The sequence below is a fragment of the Triticum aestivum genome, chromosome 7A (genome assembly GCF_018294505.1).
Source record: "Triticum aestivum cultivar Chinese Spring chromosome 7A, IWGSC CS RefSeq v2.1, whole genome shotgun sequence".
Classification (NCBI taxonomy): domain Eukaryota; kingdom Viridiplantae; phylum Streptophyta; class Magnoliopsida; order Poales; family Poaceae; genus Triticum; species Triticum aestivum.
In genome coordinates this window covers 198733533-198750873 of record NC_057812.1, presented here as the reverse complement: position 1 = coordinate 198750873, position 17341 = coordinate 198733533, and the positions used below count along the sequence as shown (strand labels likewise).

The window sequence follows — 17341 nt, the reverse complement described above, 5'->3', positions numbered from 1 at the left end:
GACACCTGTAGAGCACCTTTATAATCATCCAGTTACGTTGTGACATTTGATAGCACACAAAGTGTTCCTCCGATATTTGGGAGTTGCATGATCTCATAGTCATAGAAACATGTATAAGTTATGGAGAAAGCAATAGCAACAAACTAAACAATCATCATGCTAAGCTAACGGAATGAGTCAAGTCAATCACATTATTCTCTAATGATGTGATCTCGTTAATCAAGTGACAACTCATGTCTATGGCTAGGAAACTTAACCATCTTTGATTCAACGAGCTAGTTAAGTAGAGGCATACTAGTGACACTCTGTTTGTCTATGTATTCACACATGTACTAAGTTTCCGGTTAATACAATTCTAGCATGAATAATAAACATTTATCATGATATAAGGAAATATAAATAATAATTTTATTATTGCCTCCAGGGCATATTTCCTTCAGAAGATATATCTGATCTTACTAACTAAATCGCGGTGGAGAGGAAGAAAAAGCTGATGATGATCCGACGATTCTCGCAGCTAGGTTATACCTCCCTGCCATGAGAATTATTCAACTGATTGAGGGTCAAAGTGGACGACCCCTCTGCAGTATCCACGTGTTCCAAGTTAGCGATCCCGCAACACTTTGTCATCCAAAACAAAATCAGACAAGATAAAACTAGATGAAGAAGAGCCTAGCGGCGATCCATCTAGTTCTCAACTAGATGGAGAAGAGATGGGCGTGGTGGCTATGCGCGAGAGGGGTGCCTCCAAGGGGACTTATGTGTCACTAGCTGACTTATGGAAAGGCAACCCCCTCCTGATTCGAACAACCTAGGGGGAGGAGGAGTCCTCATAAGTTTCCACCCCCCCCCCCCACCTTGGCCCAATGCGGCTTCCCGCCCGAGCCTAATAGGATGGCACCACTAATGAGCCTTTAGGGCCCATGTGGTTGTCTTCGCTGCCGTCGATAGAGAGGTCGTGCCCGTCCTTTCCGTCACCGGCGGAGCGGCCGCTGCCATCGGACTCCATGGGTGGGAGTGAGTGCGGGTGGCAAGGAGGAAGCGGCTGAGGAGCAATTTGTGTGTGTGTGGGGGGGGGGGGGGGCTACCGGTTAGAGCATGCACAATGGTGCTATCTTAGAGTGCCACATAAGATAAATGTTGAGGAGGGGGAGAGAGAAATCATAGGAAAAGTGTTGTCTTTGCTTATTTAAAAGATGATCTCTTAACATAATGTGTCTCACTATATTTTTAGAAATTACTAGCTATTAAACACAAGGGTAAGAGATAACCCATTATAGACGTCCTTCTATTATCATATCTAAATTACATGCAAAACTTAAGATAACACTGTTTTATTAACCACTGTACATGTTCTTAGTGTTTTGCTATCGTCGTTTAATAGCGTGTGACGAGCGTCATCTTCATCAAGGCAACGCGACACCTGATAGTGGGACCCAACGTTATATTTTTTCTCAAACGTCTGCAATCGACCTATCAATCGTTTTTGGCAAACTGCCAGCACAATTATGATGAGTTTTGCAAAAAAAAATATAACATGGTGTTTTTTATTTTATTCAGCGTTCACAAATATGATGATTTTGTGCACTTTACTCGTAGGGAGAGAAGGGGATTGGCGGATTGGGGCGGAAGGAAGGGGTCCGTGGGGGCCTACCAAGCAAGGCCGAGAGCAACGTCCTAACGCAACGTCCCCAACAACCTCGGCTTCGCTCTCCCACTCCCGCCCCGCCCCGCCCCGCACACGTTCCATCCAACACGTCGCCGCCGTCGCCATGGCCACCATGTCCCGCTCCGGCTACGGCTCCGACGACGAAGACTCCACGCCGGCGATGCGCCGCCTCCGCCGCCTCTCCCTCCACCTCCTACAGCCCTCCGATCGGCCCGCCTCCGAGGGGGCTAATGCCCTGGCCCCCGCCGCGTGCGCGGGGAAGCGGCGGGCGGGGGGCCTGGACGTGGACGCGGCAGCCCTCACCGCCTACCTGCGGGGGCGGCACCTGGCGACGCAGGAGCGGTTATACAGGTTCTTCGTCGAGCGGCCGGAGCTCCACACGCCCGTCGAGCTGCCCATGGCCGCCCACCGCGAGCTCTGCTTCCGGCAGATGACGGCGCTCGTTCGCGAGGCCGGGGTGCGGCCGCTCAGCCTCATGGCAGACGACCCCGACGAGTACTTCGCCGTCATGGAGGCCGTCGGCGGGCTCGACATCTCCCTCGCCGTCAAGTTCGGCGTACAGTACAGGTTGGTTCGCTTTGCTTTTTTCACCGCGCGTGGCAGTTAATTTACTGGCAATTGAGTGATCCCCTCACAAATAAACTGGTAAAGAACACAACTCGATCCTGAATTTCTCCCATATGTTCCATATACATATTGGGATTGTTAGTTGGTGGTTAACCAGAGGGTTCCATCTGAAAAAAAAGGTTAACCAGAGGGCTTACATAATTGCTTGATGTCACGAGGCGAACTGCGAACTACTCCCTCCGTTCGGAATTACTTGTCTCGAAAATGGATGTATCTAGAACTAAAATACGTCTAGATACATCCATTTCTGCGACAAGTAATTCCGAACGGAGGGAGTACATGTATGGATCAGTTGGTAATTTGACTGTCGGTATCAGTAACTAAATCGTTTTGTTTTACTCTTTTGAATGTGAATAACACAAATCATACTGATCTTTACCATACTGATTATCCCATTCACGAGGATTCTAACTTGGAGCATGGTGAATGTGATTTATGAGTGTGGGCTTGGATCTGTTGATAACTTAATGCCCCAACCTACTTCATGGATCTGTTGATAGCTTAACTGCAACCTACTTCATGTACGGTGGGTTGCAATTGCACTCCTTTTGGGGGCAGGCACTTATGAGTGTGACAAGGACTCTGAAAACAGAGCTTCAGTACGAGTGCACATGGGTTCATATTTTGTGGTGGCTTGATAGTAGATGATAGCTTTTTGCTGCCGTAGCATCGGCCTAATTAATTGTTGTGGCGAAACAAGAAGCATTATTTCTTGATTAAGATGATTGGTTTGTTACAACTTTGGTTATGGTTAGTTTTTTTTGAACCGAAAGGGGTTGCCCCCCTGCCCCAACTTTTTATTGAAAAAGCAAAGGCAACCAACGGACAGAGTTTACAGCTCTCGGCTCCAGCCAGAAGTAGCCACAGCAGAATTATTACAGATTCAAACATCAAACAGTTTTAAAAATCCACTAGAGAACTACGGAATGGCCCCTACAGGAACTACAAGCACCGAGGCACTGAACTCCCTACAGGCGCATCATCATGCCAGGCAATTCTAAGCAACTCCCCGCGATGATGGTTAGTTCATGAGCCATTTGATTGCCTACAGGGATGATTGCTTGCACAGTTTATTATTGTGAAATGTCAAGCATTTCATGTACCCATTTTTTGTAGTCGTGACGATTCTGTTTCGAGTATTGGGATTATTTAGGGTATACATGCATCTGGAGTTCGGTTGGTGGTTCATTTCATACAACCTCAAACACTGCACCTTTATCATTCTGGAATTCATGCAAAATGCCCTCAGCGGTATGTCGGATTATTTTCTTTGACGATCTTAGCAGGACAATAACACATCATTTGACATTTGTAATTATTATTTACTGGTTTTACGTCCTACCTTTTCCTTGTGTACCTGTTGTTATAAATCGACTAACTTGCCTGCTTGTCAACGCAGTCTTTGGGGTGGTTCTATAATAAATTTGGGAACCAAGAAGCACAGGGAAAAGTACTTTGACAAAATCGATAATTTGGATTATCCAGGCTGTTTTGCTATGACAGAACTGCATCATGGTTAGATTATCTATTCAATTATTCCATCAGTATTGCTGATTTCTTGTTTGGTACTTTGATTGATTTGCAATTTAACTGTCTATTGGGACTTCTCCAACACCTAGAACACTGTTTACAATTGTTTGAAAAGATTCCCTTCATTTATGTTTGTTGCTTTTTGACAGGATCCAATGTTCAAGCCCTACAGACCACTGCTACATTTGATTCAGTTACTGATGAGTTCATTATTGATACACCAAACAATGGAGCCATTAAGTGGTGGATTGGCAACTCAGCTCTTCATGGAAAATTCGCTACTGTTTTTGCGAGGTTAATTTTACCGCTTCAAGGAAAAGGAGGGGAACCTGCTGACATGGGAATTCATGCATTTATTGTCCCAATTCGGGACCTTGAAACCCATGCTGTTCTTCCTGGAATTGAGATCAATGATTGTGGGCACAAGATAGGCCTAAATGGTGTAGATAATGGTGCCCTGAGATTCCGTTCCGTTAGGATACCCCGTGACAATCTTCTGAACCGATTCGGTGATGTGGCGCGAGATGGAAAATACACAAGCAGTCTCCCCACAATTAATAAAAGATTTGCAGCAACCCTTGGTGAGCTTGTCGGGGGACGAGTTAGTCTTGCATATAGTTCTGTGGGAATACTCAAAGTTGCAGTAACCATTGCTGTTAGATATGCTTTACTGCGTCAACAATTTGGTCCACCTAAGCAGCCTGAAATCAGTGTGCTGGATTACCAATCTCACCAGCACAAACTAATGCCTATGTTGGCATCAGCATATGCATTTCATTTTGCCAGGCAGTATTTGGTAGATAAGTACTCGGAAATGAAGAAAACCAATGACGAGGATATTAGCGCTGATGTCCATGTACTTTCATCTGGGTTGAAGTCCTACATAACTTCATACACAGCAAAATCTATTAGCATATGCCGAGAATCTTGTGGTGGCCATGGGTATGCTGCTGTAAATCGTTTTGGTGGTCTGCGGAATGACCATGATATATTTCAAACATTTGAAGGAGACAATACAGTTCTGCTGCAGCAGGTACCAATCGGAATCCTTTACAAAGCTTATTTTTGCAATATTTGGTGGGCATGTTCACTGATAGTTGAAAGGCTAGTACTCCCTCTGTAAAGAAATATAAGATCATTTAGATCACTACTTTAGTGACCTAAACGATCTTATATTTCTTTAGAGAGGGAGTATATACTAAGAACTCACACTTGATTACATATTGGGGGTAGAAGTTTGGGTGAGTAATTTCATGTGATGAAGTTACTTATACCTCAAATATTGTACTGTACCTCTTATCACAATGCTATTGTAGGTTGCTGGCGATCTCCTGAAGCAATATCAGCAAAAATTTAAGGGAGGAACACTCTCAGTCACCTGGAACTACTTGAGAGACTCCATGAGCACCTACTTGTCTCAGCCTAACCCCGTTACTGCTCGGTGGGAAGGGGAAGACCATCTAAGGGATCCTAAATTTCAGCTGGATGCATTCAGAGTGAGTCTTATCTTCATAATAATATCAGTAGCAATTGGATAGAAGTCCTGCACTGATTGCATAAACCCTCTTCTCAGTACCGAACATCTAGACTACTGCATAGTGTTGCTGCTCGACTCCAGAAGCACATGAAGACACTTGGAGGTTTTGGTGCATGGAACAGATGTTTAAACCATCTGCTCACGCTCGCGGAATCACACGTTGAGGCTGTCATCCTCGCAAGGTTTATAGAAGCAGTGAAGAGGTATAGTTTTGTGTCCTCAGTTACATTGTTCTTACCATCATTGCTTACTAGCTAGCTTGACACATTAGTTTTGCTAGTAAGATTTTGTTGAATACTTACAATGAAGATTTGGTTGGTTGAGATCAGCGAAAGCATTGAAAAACCCTCCTGTCTCCCTGACTCCAATTTACCACCCGTCGATCATGAATTCATGATTATTTGTGCTTGGGTTGTAGAATTATCCCTTGAAAAGTCCTCCTGTCGCCCTTTGTATAGTATAGTTCTCTTGCAACTTCTGGTACCGAGGACTACTTTTTGTGTTTGAGCCCTTATCCTCATTCTTTTGTTTAGCTGAACCACGAACGGAAATTAAGGTGAACTATCAAAGCCTACTCTCACCATTGAGATGTTGTGTTCGTAACCCTTTTGACTTTATCCAGTGAGGTTAATGCGACAAAAATGACTTTTGGTGTGTCTATGCAGCTGCCCTGATGCAAAAACACGTGAAGTACTGAAGCTGGTGTGCGACCTTTATGCGCTCGATAGGATCTGGAAAGACATCGGGACATATCGGAATGTAGACTATGTCGCGCCAAACAAAGCCAAGGTTTGTATATGCTTGTCATCAACCCCATAGTACAAAATTGCAATGTCAGTACTTGGCTTGAGACCAGAACCAGGACCTGATGCTACTATGCTCCCCTGTATGCTTGCAGGCTATCCACAAACTGGTAGACTACCTCAGTTACCAAGTGAGGCTTGTTGCTCGAGAACTCGTCGACGCCTTTGATCTTCCAGATGAAGTCATCCGTGCGCCAATCGGCATGCAATCGGAGGCCTACGCTCAGTATACGCAGTGTGTCGGCTTCTAGACAAACAAACAAACAACATAGGCCTACCATATTCTACTGCAAGCCCAGACCGTTAGTCAAGAAGTTATATATAAACAGACTTCTATTACCTCTGTCCCAAAAAGCTTGTCTTAGATTTATCTAGATATGGATATATCTAACACTAAAACATGTCTAGATAAATCCGTATCTTGACAAATCTAAGACAAGCTTTTTGGGACGGAGGGAGTGTCATATATCCAACATAGTAAATCGAGTGTATAATAAGATAAGTAATAGACATGAGATGTGTATAAGTGATAATATTGTGAACAATTTTTGTCAGCTGTGTTTTGGCAGCAACTCTTTGAATAAAGCTCGTTGCACGTGAGAAATTCTGTAGCTACAATGTCTGATCAATAATCTGTCTTCAGTCACGTGACAAACATGATGATGTGGCTAATCGGTTGGTTGAGAACATCATCAGGGATCGAACTATCTATCCTCACGGCATTATGCTGAACTATAACAGTACATTTTGCCGTGGCTGAAAAGAGACCGCATGATTCCTGATGAATTACCTTTTATGCCACTGTGAAAAGGCTTTGATGTGATCAGGGAAATGCCAGGGATGAATAAGGAAGCTGAAATGCCTAGCACTGAAGCATAATTGCAGCAATAATACTTGGTCATACATATGTATTGTACTCTGAAAACTGATGAACTATAGCCCAGATCATGTGAAACTGGAGCTATTTACAGATCACTAATACATCCAGCCTCCAGTTTTCTTGTTCGACGGGACAGATAAATCATAAAGAACTTTTGAGAACTAGAGTACAAAAGAGACAAACTTATAATAATGTTACAAAAGACAGGAACATATCACTTCATCTTTTCAGTCTGAATCCGAATTGGAAGATCTAACCCTCCTATTCTTTGACATGTCAGTCTCATCAGAGTGATCTAATTGAGCATATATGGGCATTTCATATGACAACTAAAATACGTGTCCAAATAAGTTGAATTCAAATTTGAACTATTTCATTCAAAACTTTTTGTTTGGATTGTAATATTTATCTATCTTTCAATTTTTGAAGAATTGTGCTATTTATCTTCAATTATTTTCAATACCCCGGGCATATGAAAAAAGACTGAGCGGGAGACATTTGATTCCTACGGTTGGATGGCCGGCGCCCCACCTGCTGTCTGTGGACATTTGGTGCCGTCCGTTTGGTGATCCGCGGTGGAGTTGCCCTAAACTCACCGTACCTCTTTGGCGCTTGCAAGAAAGACATCATATATAAACCATGTCGCTAAGCATTATTCCTCGTGTGGAAGGCATGTAAAAGGACAGAGAACAAGGCATTGTCTTCACAAAGAGTTCGTGAGAGTCAATGCTCTAGATTCGACATTAATGTATGCAGAGAGAACTTAAAAACATGGTGTAGTAATACCCGAACATTTTAAATTACACAGTTAACAGGAAAAGGTTAATGGAATGCCAGAAATCAAACTTGAGAAAGTTTGAGTTTGGACAAAATGAATAGGACCTACATTTTGAGATGCAGGGAGTAATCCCCCAAAAACTTAAAATATATAGTTAATGGACAAGGTTAAGAGAATGCAAAAAATTGAACTTTTTCTTAAAAAGAAAGAAGTGGCTGGGACAATATACCAAGTCTCACAAGTTTAGAACACTTGTCGATCAGTCAATTGCACCAATAACGAATCGCAATCACCAAAAATCTTGTCGGGAAAATCACAGTCATGCACCAGGAAGCCGGATAATAATGATCATATTACAAAGGCCACAATTGCCATGCCGGCATGCTGCTGGTGATGGGGGAGCATTTGTAACACCAAAATGCTGCAAGTTCAGTCAGGGCGCTAACCTCCAACTACAAATGAGTATGGTGGCATTCTACCCATCAACTAAAAGTTGCTTTACCCAGCCATCGTGGAGGTCTCAGCGATGGCTTGATTCCAAGCTTGGTCAGGAAGATTGTGTAAATTATATGCAGTATGAAGACAAAGAATCCACAATTAAGTAGAAGCTGCAAAAGACAGGGAAGTTACTTTCTGAACTGGCTCATGCTATAAGTTTGATTTGGTAGGTTAAAAATCACCGAATTACCAGTGTCCCAAAGATTACATATATTGCATCCATGGATGGAATTGTGTTCACACCAGCCGCTGCCAGAATATACGTTAAGGAGGCATGTACACTAACGGTTATCTGAAATGATTAGTAGTTCATGAATCAAATTGAAGAATATTTCTCAACTGAAGAATCACTGAATAGACATACCAATTGAAGAATATTTTCTCGTATCAGGAATGATGACACTAACACATATCCACAAGCTCCCACCGCACGGATCTGCAAAGCAAAGTTCAGCTGAAATTCAATTTGAGGACTAAAAATAAGGGTAGCACAAATGTCAGCTGGAAGTGGTCCGTCATGCACGGCAACGCGCCTTAGACAGGGCAGCGTGCCACCGGTATGCCAGCTATGTACCGGGTGGTATGAGAGGAGGGGGTGTGGGTGGGGTGGGATGCTAAGCTTTGAAAAGTGGGGGCCAGTGGGGCGGTGTAGCATGTGTTGGGCTGTTGCCTATATTAGCCCGTTCTTTATGCAGAAACGACTAAGTCTGAATTGAGGAATAAAGCTCTAAATTCTCCTCACACTCCCCACTTGTTCTCATTCTGCTTCTTCCTCAAGTCAGGCGAACAAAGAGAGAGACCTCACATCGGCAATCACATCGGAAAGGGGTTGTTACATGATCACTGGGTGAAATTCTGATATGGATCTATTTTAAGTCAATCTAGATCTTAGTATCTACTCCCTCCGTCCCATAATGTGAGACATTTTTGCAAGCTAGCTTGCAAAAACGTCTCACATTATGGGACGGAGGGAGTATTTCTTACTGAATGATCTTGAATTTTGTTATTAGCAAAACAGGCTGCTTATTTATTTCTACCCAATGATTCTGAATTCAGATATTATGTGGGTCTATGAACTACCCCTATTCTCCTCACGGACATCATGTAAAGTTAAGAAGAAACACCAACTGGCAATGCGTTGCTAGCCAGAAGAGATATCAACTGCAGTTTGCTACTTCATATGTTAAGAATAACATAAGCATGCTTGATACTGGTTATAATTTGCTTGGTAATTTTGTGATAAGGACTATCACAAATGTAACCTATTGTGCAAGCAAAGAAAATTCTTCTAAAGGATATCTAACAGGTGTACAAGAAAGAACACAGAGATTTGCAACTATTAAAATCATGAACTAGACAATCTGATTCGTATTTTCAAATAGAAACTACATAGTTATGTCAAACATTAGGAAAATATCAATGGTCTAACTCTATGTAGAATCTTTCACAAGGTAATGTTGTCGAGTTCCGATCCAAAGCTATGAGACTCTGTAATCCATATGTCATCAGCAATACATCTATAGATATGAAATACCAATTGAGAGAAGATACTTACAATTGAGCAGATTATGATGGAAGCAATCCAATCGGTCTCCAACCTGATGACAGAGGATGGGAAAAATGTTACGTTACTCGAAGTCAATAAAAATCGAGTGGAAGCTACAGCTGCATATATGCATCTCTGATGCAAAGCTATCATTAACTTTTAATGACATATATGCCAACAGTGAAAGCGAAAGCTTCACCTTTTCTCACCTCCACATAGTACCCATGGCTAGACCAACTACACCATGCATAAGCTGCAGGAAAACAAGCCCAAGAAATGTATAAGTGTCCAGAGTCATAACGAATGAACGAAGGGTTCTTTTAATCTTTCAAGTCCCAAAGAAGACACAGAACTAAAATTGAACAATATATACGGAGAAGCTAAGGGAAAGAAAAAGGTAAATTACCAACAACACCAAAACTTAAGTACAAAAATTAAAAAAGGAATACTGTTGTTTGATGATTAATGAATGTTAACCGTTACTGTTGCAGCTTGCCATCTCTACTTATAGAAATTTTTTCACTCGGAATTTGATTTCTTGGGTGCTAAGATACACTGATTTTTTTGTTCCAGGATATGGAGCTATTGTTCGTTTTAATGACAATGAATGATGTTGAAGCCCCGGATTCAACACTCAATTGCAGCACCAACATCGGTTAGTTTCAAGGTAAATATGTGAGTTGCCAACTTTAAATGTTCTGAACCAAACACATGCCATTGGCACAGCTATGATATGAACCATATGCCACAAAAGAGATGCTTACCAGATAAGTCGATGCTTTGACAGGGCCTGACAATGTGAAGAGCAGTAAAACAGTAGCCACCTGATGAGGCAATGCCATCAACTAAACTAAAGTACATGAAAGCTATATAATACCAAGTGAAGCATTTGACCAGACTCACCATGGTTTTCCTGCCAGCTTCTAACCCCCACCTCAAGGAGGAGATGACTATCGGCAATGGGAAAAAACAGCTGAAGTAATTCTGCATCAGCAAAAGAAGACAGCAGCTTCATGCATCAACAGTCGAATGAATGAATTTATAGAAAGACAAATGAAACAGAGCAGCATTGCACATTGGAGTGAGAGAAGGGTGCGGACCTCGATGGCGAGGGAGTTGCTGAGGAAGTAGGCGAGGCCAGCAACGGATGCGAACATGGCGCACTCGACGAGCTGCCGTGTCTTGGTGAGTGCATTGTCCAGGCCCGCGTCCTCCTTGTCCTCATCCACGCCCCGTTGCTCCTCTCCGGAGGCGGCTCGGCGGAAGGCGGCCTGGAGCGGAGGGGTTCGGGTTCGGAGCGCGGTGACGGTGGATGGGAAGGGGAGCTCTGGGAGCGGAGAAGCGGCCAGCCGGCGGGGGAGGGCGGGGTGGGATGCCGGCGGAGACGCCCGAGAGAAGTGTGGGCAAGGACGGAGGCGAAGGCGAAGCATAATAAGAATCAGGCGGAGGCGGAGGCGGCGAGGTGCCCGGAAACTGGCCGGCGGGGAGGCGGCAGGCGAGTGGGGGCGAGGCGGAGGCGGCGGCTGCGATTCAGTTGAGATAAGGATCGGACGGTGCCGATTAAGTCTCGCGGTGATAAGAGGAAACCGCCGTAGCCGGTCCGGCCTGAACACAAAAACGAAATGCCACTGCTGCAGCTGCCGACCGCGTGTGGCGCCGCTGCGGCGTCGGCGTCGGCGCCGGGCCCCTTCTTGCTCTCACGGCCGCCGCCCTCGCGGCTGCGCGCGTCGCACGTCCTCTTCGCCTTCCCTCGCCTGAGGAAATACGGCCGCCGGAGCCGCGAGCCGGTACCCACCACCCTCGACGACGACGACGAGGAGGAGGCGGATGAGGACGACGACGACGACATGGAGGAGGCGGTTGACGAGGACATCTTCCTCAAGAACCGGCCCAAGCCGGCCGGTTTCGGCGTGGGGAAGACCTACACCACCGACGTCGAAGAGCAGCTTCTCCGGGAGATGGGCATCGGCGGCGCCGGGCGCAAGAGCAAATCGGCTCCGCCCAAGAGCAGCAAAACCAACGGCTCGGCCACAGAAACCGCCGCAGGTTAGCTTCCTCTGCCTTCTCATCAGCTATTCAGCTCACTGCGTTGCGGCATTTGTTGCTTCAGCATAAAACTGGTACTGCAATGTTCTACAGGAATATTAGTAAATTATACACCACGTCAAAAGTCAAATCGCTAAAGATCGTTTCACCCCATAGGCAACTTCCCATTTGAAATCATGAAGGAAAAAAATCTTATGTATGGTAGTTACTACTCCCTCCGCTCACAAATACTAGAAGATATTTCAAAATGGACTACATACAGAAATGAAACGAGGGAACGAACACACAAAAATGTGTCTCTATAGATCCGATTCAGGAAAAAGTTAGAAAATCTTATACTACCTCTGAACGAACTGCAAAAAAAAAAACCGTCTTATCTTTAGTTACAAAGGTAGTATCAACTGCAAAAATGATCTATCTTATACCAATAATGGTCGATGTTATTCAATTTGAACTGCAAAAACGTCTTATATTTAGTTATAGAGGTAGTATTTGTGAAAGGAGAGAGTAGTTACTTACAAGGGCTAAAAATGCAGTCAAGTAGTTAAATAAAATGTGAGGGAAATTCTCAGATTGTTGAGAAATGCTCAATTCTTACAAGCAGCAAGCTGGTAATTCTCAGATTTTCGGTTGCTCCGTCGTTCCGTTCTAACACTGACCATTACTGGTGTCTTACGACGTTACGTCATATACACATGATCTCTCTTTACTCACTAAGTCCAACTTCGAAGGCCAGTGACAAAAACCAATGTTCAGGATATCTGGTACCATACCGGTCGGGTGCTGAGTAGGGATTAATCGGCGAATCAACCATTTAACTGAATTTATCAGTAACCAATTTATAGGGAGGTTAACTAGGGTCAAATCTGTATATCCTAGGCTATATAACAACATGCAATGTACTAAGTGTCTAAATATGGAATCCTGGGCTATAAACAACATGCAATGTACTAAGTGTCTAAATATGCAATCCTGGGTTACATAGCAACAAGGAAAACTGTTGCCTTAATGTTCTGATGATGTTGCAGCCGATCTGGAAGGCCATAAACCTGCACATCGAAAAGTAGGGAGGGAGCAGGCCAGTTTTGGGCTAAAAAATGCCTAGCAGTTAATTGGCCCAGCCAATAATTCGGCCTGACAGCTGATAAATCGGCTTGTCAGACAAATTAACTGGACCTACCAGTTAAAATGGCTCAAAATAGCGCTTCTCGTATCGGGAGGGGTCTGAATAGCAGCTAACTGACCGATATTGGAACAGTTAACTGACCGATATTTGGAACAGTGACAAAAACATGTTCAGAAACTACCTCATGGAATTTCAGCAGCCTCAAAGTGAATGTCGATATGATGCAATTTATGTTTTGCTCTCAATGTAATTTATCTACTCGCCTTAAGTGCCTGTTCGGGAGTACTCCAACTGCCAGCTTCTCCAACTCTACCGTTGGAGTTTGGCCGAATGGTCTAACTCCATGGAGTTGGGATGGAGGAGCTGGCTGCCCGCTACGTGTATTTTCGAAGGAGTTGAAAAGCTACTCATTTATTTCTCTTAAAATTGGAGAAGCTAGAGTTGAGGAAAACTACGCTCAGATTGCCACCTTAGTAGATAAATCAGCTTTGCATTTTGGAAACCTTTTGAAATTATTGGCACTTCATTTTGTGATTTAGCAGTTGTGGAAGGTTTTGGAGAAATTCTTGTTGAACATAAGCCGGATCTTATTGATGAATTTCCTGTACGTTGTCACAGATTGCAGTAATGATGGCGTTCATGTTCGTATTTGGAACCTCCCGAAAAAGAAGAACATACATAAGGACCTGAACCTAGCTTTCAAAGGGTTTCCTGGCCTGGTAACTATAAACCCAGCAAACTCTGGAACTAAGAAGACCCGTGATCCTATTTGTAAGGGTTTTGCATTTGTCAAACTGGAGTCAGTGGACGCTGCGACGAGGTAATTTATTTTCTTCACTCTTTTGACATTCTTGTACAATTATTTGTTTCTTCACAAATTCCTTTTTGATATCCATCAAAATTCCATGTGTAATTACTTTATTGCTTGGTACTTATAGAATCCAAAAAACAATGCTGTTAGCTCATTGTTGAATCTCCCCAGTACAGTGTTTAGAAAACACCTAAACCATGTGCCCTCCCATCTCATCAATGAAGAAAGGTTTGCTGATGTTGCTCACTGTTAGCTGAATCTGCTGTCATCCAACATTGCTGAAATAACTGAACTACAGCACTACCTTGGACATTCTTGTTCATCTTCTCCATGTCCTTGCTCCTGGAATGCATCAATTTCACTCTTCTTCTGCCAGCAGGCACAACGACATGATATATGTACTTGAAAGTACCATGCCGATTTTCTGTGCAATTTCGCTCAGCCTCTTTCTTTGTACCATTTGGTTTCGAATTATTCAAAACATGTCATACTTTGTGTCTGCAGGTTTGTTGAACTGTACTCTCGTAAAGCTGTGTCGTTCGGCAAGGTTGAGAAGCCAATCAAGTGCTGTATTGTTGAAGGGCACATCTCTACGGATCCTTCAGGTCCAGCATCCAGCAGTCAGCCACCAGGGTCGAACCCACAACGGTTGGTAGCCGTAAGATGAGCAGCACAGTTGATCTGTCATCAATCCAGTTGCCACTCGGTACTTCAACAGACGGAGAATTCCGGGAAGAAGGTTCGCTACATAGATATCGGCATGCTTCGCTCAAGATTGCGAAGACACGGACCGTTTGGTCGGAATTCCCGATTTTGTAGATGATATCAAGCATTGACATTAGCAGGAAACCCTTTCTCCAATGGGTTTATTTAGAAGATAGGCAGGGATTAGACTCAGGTATGCAGTGGTTTTTTTTAGTTAAATTCACGTGAATGTATTGTGTCTAAATTAGGTCCACTGTTTCGGAGAAGGATTTGAATCTAAATCCGCGGCGTCGTTATAAATCCCCAGATTAAAGTTGCTTCAAAGTTGATTGCGATACGTGGTCCGGATGATAAAGGGGTGATGTTTGTGGGCTAAACCTTGAGCTGTTTTATCAATCAATGTGTGTTACTGAAAACTACCCAAGTAGAGCATGGCAAATGTGCGTGCTACCTAAATTGTTGGTGTTCTCTGAAGGAACAACTTAGCAAGCGCACCAAGGCACTGCATGCGTCTACATTACCGCATTCTTCTCTACCAAGGAGGCACGCACATACATAATTGAAGGAATACTCAGAAAACAAAAATAGTAATTAAATAAAGAGTCAAAAAAATGAAAATATTTTAAATAAACTTGACCTTTCATTGTACTTGTTAAAAAATCAACAAAAGAAAAACCCCGTTGACTTTAGGGAAAAAACACTTTTTTGGCCAAAAAAAGTGTGAAGAATGACCTGTATATAGCAATAAAAAAATTCCCTGAGTCAATGATGGTTTTAATTCGCAGATAATTATGTACTAGTGCAAAAGAAAGTCAAGTTTATAACCCCCCCCCCCCACACACACACACACACAAAAAAAAAAACTTCTATTTTTTACTTTTTTTTTTCCATATAGGGTGTATAAACACCTAGGAACCAAAGGGCGTTTTCCATGCTATGTCTCTGTTTGGAGCAAATTGCCAAATTTTATGAAATATATAGAGTAATATTGAACTATGTATTTAGCCGGTGATAGACATTTTTTATAGGGTATATGATATAGAAGACGCATGAGTTTCTCATAAAAGAGAAGCCCAAGAGGGCGTAAATAGCAGTTAGGATGTAGGCTAAGAGGCTAGAGTTTAGGATGTGTTTGCTAGCATGCATAATCTTTTTTTTGGAACGTAGACGCTAGTCGCGTCCGGCTTTAAATTAATAAAGCCAGAAAGGCAGCATCCAAGGGTTACACAGCACACACATCACACAGCAGTCTCAAAAGGCCACATCAGCCACGCACAACACATCACAAAGTTCTTAATGTAGGACCCGACCCACTCTAACTCAAAAGCTAGACCCCAAAAGAAAACAGAAGGCGCTTCAATTCGCTTGCCGCAGTCTTGGGATACTTGTAGCGATCTGTTCCATTGTGCTCCTCATGAGGTCGACATCACATTGTTTCCCCAGCGGCGCCCAGCTCTGTAAAAATAAATGGCATTTGAAAATAACGTCAGTCGTATTAGCCGGAAACTTATGTTCCATAGTCATCTTGTTACGCACTGTCCAAAGGGACCAAAGCAATGCACCCACGCAAGTCCACACAATCCTGGCTTTGGCACTGCTCTGCGCGTGCAATATAGTTAACAGCTCAGTCCCCGATCTAGGATTCCAATTCTGTTGGAATACCTGGCGCACCGCGCTCCAAGCAAAACGAGCCAGTGCGCATTGGAACATGGCATGGTTCGCATCCTCCAGCGACTCACATACCACACACGTCCCGTCCGAGGGCCCGTTGCGTTTAGCTACGTTATCAGTGTTGGAAATATGCCCTAAAGGCAATAATAAAAGCATTATTATTATATTTCCTTGTTCATGATAATTGTCTTTATTCATGCTATAATTGTGTTATCCGGAAATCGTAATACATGTGTGAATAATAGACACCAACATGTCCCTAGTAAGCCTCTAGTTGACTAGCTCGTTGATCAACAGATAGTCATGGTTTCCTGACTATGGACATTGTATGTCATTGATAACGAGATCACATCATTAGGAGAATGATGTGATGGACAAGACCCAATCCTAAACATAGCACAAAGATCGTATAGTTCGTTTGCTAGAGTTTTCCAATGTCAAGTATCCTTTCCTTAGACCATGAGATCGTGTAACTCCCGGATACCGTAGGAGTGCTTTGGGTATACCAAACGTCACAACGTAACTGGGTGACTATAAAGGTATACTACGGGTATCTCCGAAAGTGTCTGTTGGGTTGACACGGATCAAGACTGGGATTTGTCACTCCGTGTGACGGAGAGGTATCACTGGGCCCACTCGGTAATACATCATCATAATGAGCTCAAAGTGACCAAGTGTCTGGTCACGGGATCATGCGTTACGGTACGAGTAAAGTGACTTGCCGGTAACGAGATTGAACGAGGTATTGGGATACCGACGATCGAATCTCGGGCAAGTAACATACCGATTAACAAAGGGAATTGTATACGGGGTTGCTTGAATCCTCGACATCGTGGTTCATCCGATGAGATCATCGAGGAGCATGTGGGAGCCAACATGGGTATCCAGATCCCGCTGTTGGTTATTGACCGGAGAACGATCTCGGTCATGTCTACATGTCTCCCGAACCCGTAGGGTCTACACACTTAAGGTTCGGTGACGCTAGGGTTGTAGGGATATGTATATGCAGTAACCCGAATGTTGTTCGGAGTCCCGAATGAGATCCCGGACGTCACGAGGAGTTCCGGAATGGTCCGGAGGTAAAGAATTATATATAGGAAGTGCTATTTCGGGC

The 17341-nt window shown here is 43.6% G+C and overlaps 3 protein-coding genes across 3 annotated transcripts; 2 read left to right on the top strand and 1 right to left on the bottom strand.

Annotated features, from left to right (window-relative positions):
• The first annotated feature begins 1689 nt into the window (after positions 1–1689).
• LOC123150507 (acyl-coenzyme A oxidase 2, peroxisomal) lies at positions 1690–6770 on the top strand. The gene is made up of 7 exons (XM_044570347.1): positions 1690–2236; positions 3696–3811; positions 3976–4859; positions 5143–5322; positions 5400–5566; positions 6029–6152; positions 6262–6770. Exons 1-7 carry the CDS (start codon positions 1773–1775, stop codon positions 6415–6417), a joined length of 2091 nt encoding a protein of 696 aa, XP_044426282.1. The 5' UTR covers positions 1690–1772; the 3' UTR covers positions 6418–6770.
• Positions 6771–7419: 649 nt separating this feature from the next.
• Positions 7420–11545, bottom strand: LOC123150506 (uncharacterized). Its single transcript, XM_044570346.1, has 8 exons — positions 10969–11545; positions 10772–10852; positions 10633–10692; positions 10078–10121; positions 9878–9920; positions 8687–8758; positions 8513–8614; positions 7420–8432 (listed from the first exon to the last, which is right to left on the bottom strand). Exons 1-8 carry the CDS (start codon positions 11296–11298, stop codon positions 8307–8309), a joined length of 858 nt encoding a protein of 285 aa, XP_044426281.1. The 5' UTR covers positions 11299–11545; the 3' UTR covers positions 7420–8306.
• LOC123150505 (uncharacterized) lies at positions 11457–14972 on the top strand. Its single transcript, XM_044570345.1, has 3 exons — positions 11457–11914; positions 13659–13860; positions 14356–14972. The coding sequence occupies exons 1-3, from the start codon at positions 11491–11493 to the stop codon at positions 14516–14518; spliced, it is 789 nt and encodes a 262-aa protein (XP_044426280.1). The 5' UTR covers positions 11457–11490; the 3' UTR covers positions 14519–14972.
• The last annotated feature ends 2369 nt before the right edge of the window (positions 14973–17341 follow it).

What these genes read in the sequence shown, in the direction of transcription:
- LOC123150507 (XM_044570347.1), top strand. Translation starts at nt 1,773, where the DNA reads ATGGCCACCATGTCCCGCTCCGGCTACGGCTCCGACGACGAAGACTCC. An exon ending in TTTATAGAAGCAGTGAAGAG is followed by an intron (nt 5,567 to 6,028) that starts GTATAGTTTTGT and finishes GTGTCTATGCAG; the next exon opens with CTGCCCTGATGCAAAAACAC. An exon ending in TCGCGCCAAACAAAGCCAAG is followed by an intron (nt 6,153 to 6,261) that starts GTTTGTATATGC and finishes GTATGCTTGCAG; the next exon opens with GCTATCCACAAACTGGTAGA.
- LOC123150506 (XM_044570346.1), bottom strand. Translation starts at nt 11,298, where the DNA reads ATGCTTCGCCTTCGCCTCCGTCCTTGCCCACACTTCTCTCGGGCGTCT. An exon ending in AAGCTGGCAGGAAAACCATG is followed by an intron (nt 10,693 to 10,771) that starts GTGAGTCTGGTC and finishes TTGCCTCATCAG; the next exon opens with GTGGCTACTGTTTTACTGCT. An exon ending in GAGAAAATATTCTTCAATTG is followed by an intron (nt 8,615 to 8,686) that starts GTATGTCTATTC and finishes TAATCATTTCAG; the next exon opens with ATAACCGTTAGTGTACATGC.
- LOC123150505 (XM_044570345.1), top strand. Translation starts at nt 11,491, where the DNA reads ATGCCACTGCTGCAGCTGCCGACCGCGTGTGGCGCCGCTGCGGCGTCG. An exon ending in GGCCACAGAAACCGCCGCAG is followed by an intron (nt 11,915 to 13,658) that starts GTTAGCTTCCTC and finishes ACGTTGTCACAG; the next exon opens with ATTGCAGTAATGATGGCGTT. An exon ending in TCAGTGGACGCTGCGACGAG is followed by an intron (nt 13,861 to 14,355) that starts GTAATTTATTTT and finishes TTGTGTCTGCAG; the next exon opens with GTTTGTTGAACTGTACTCTC.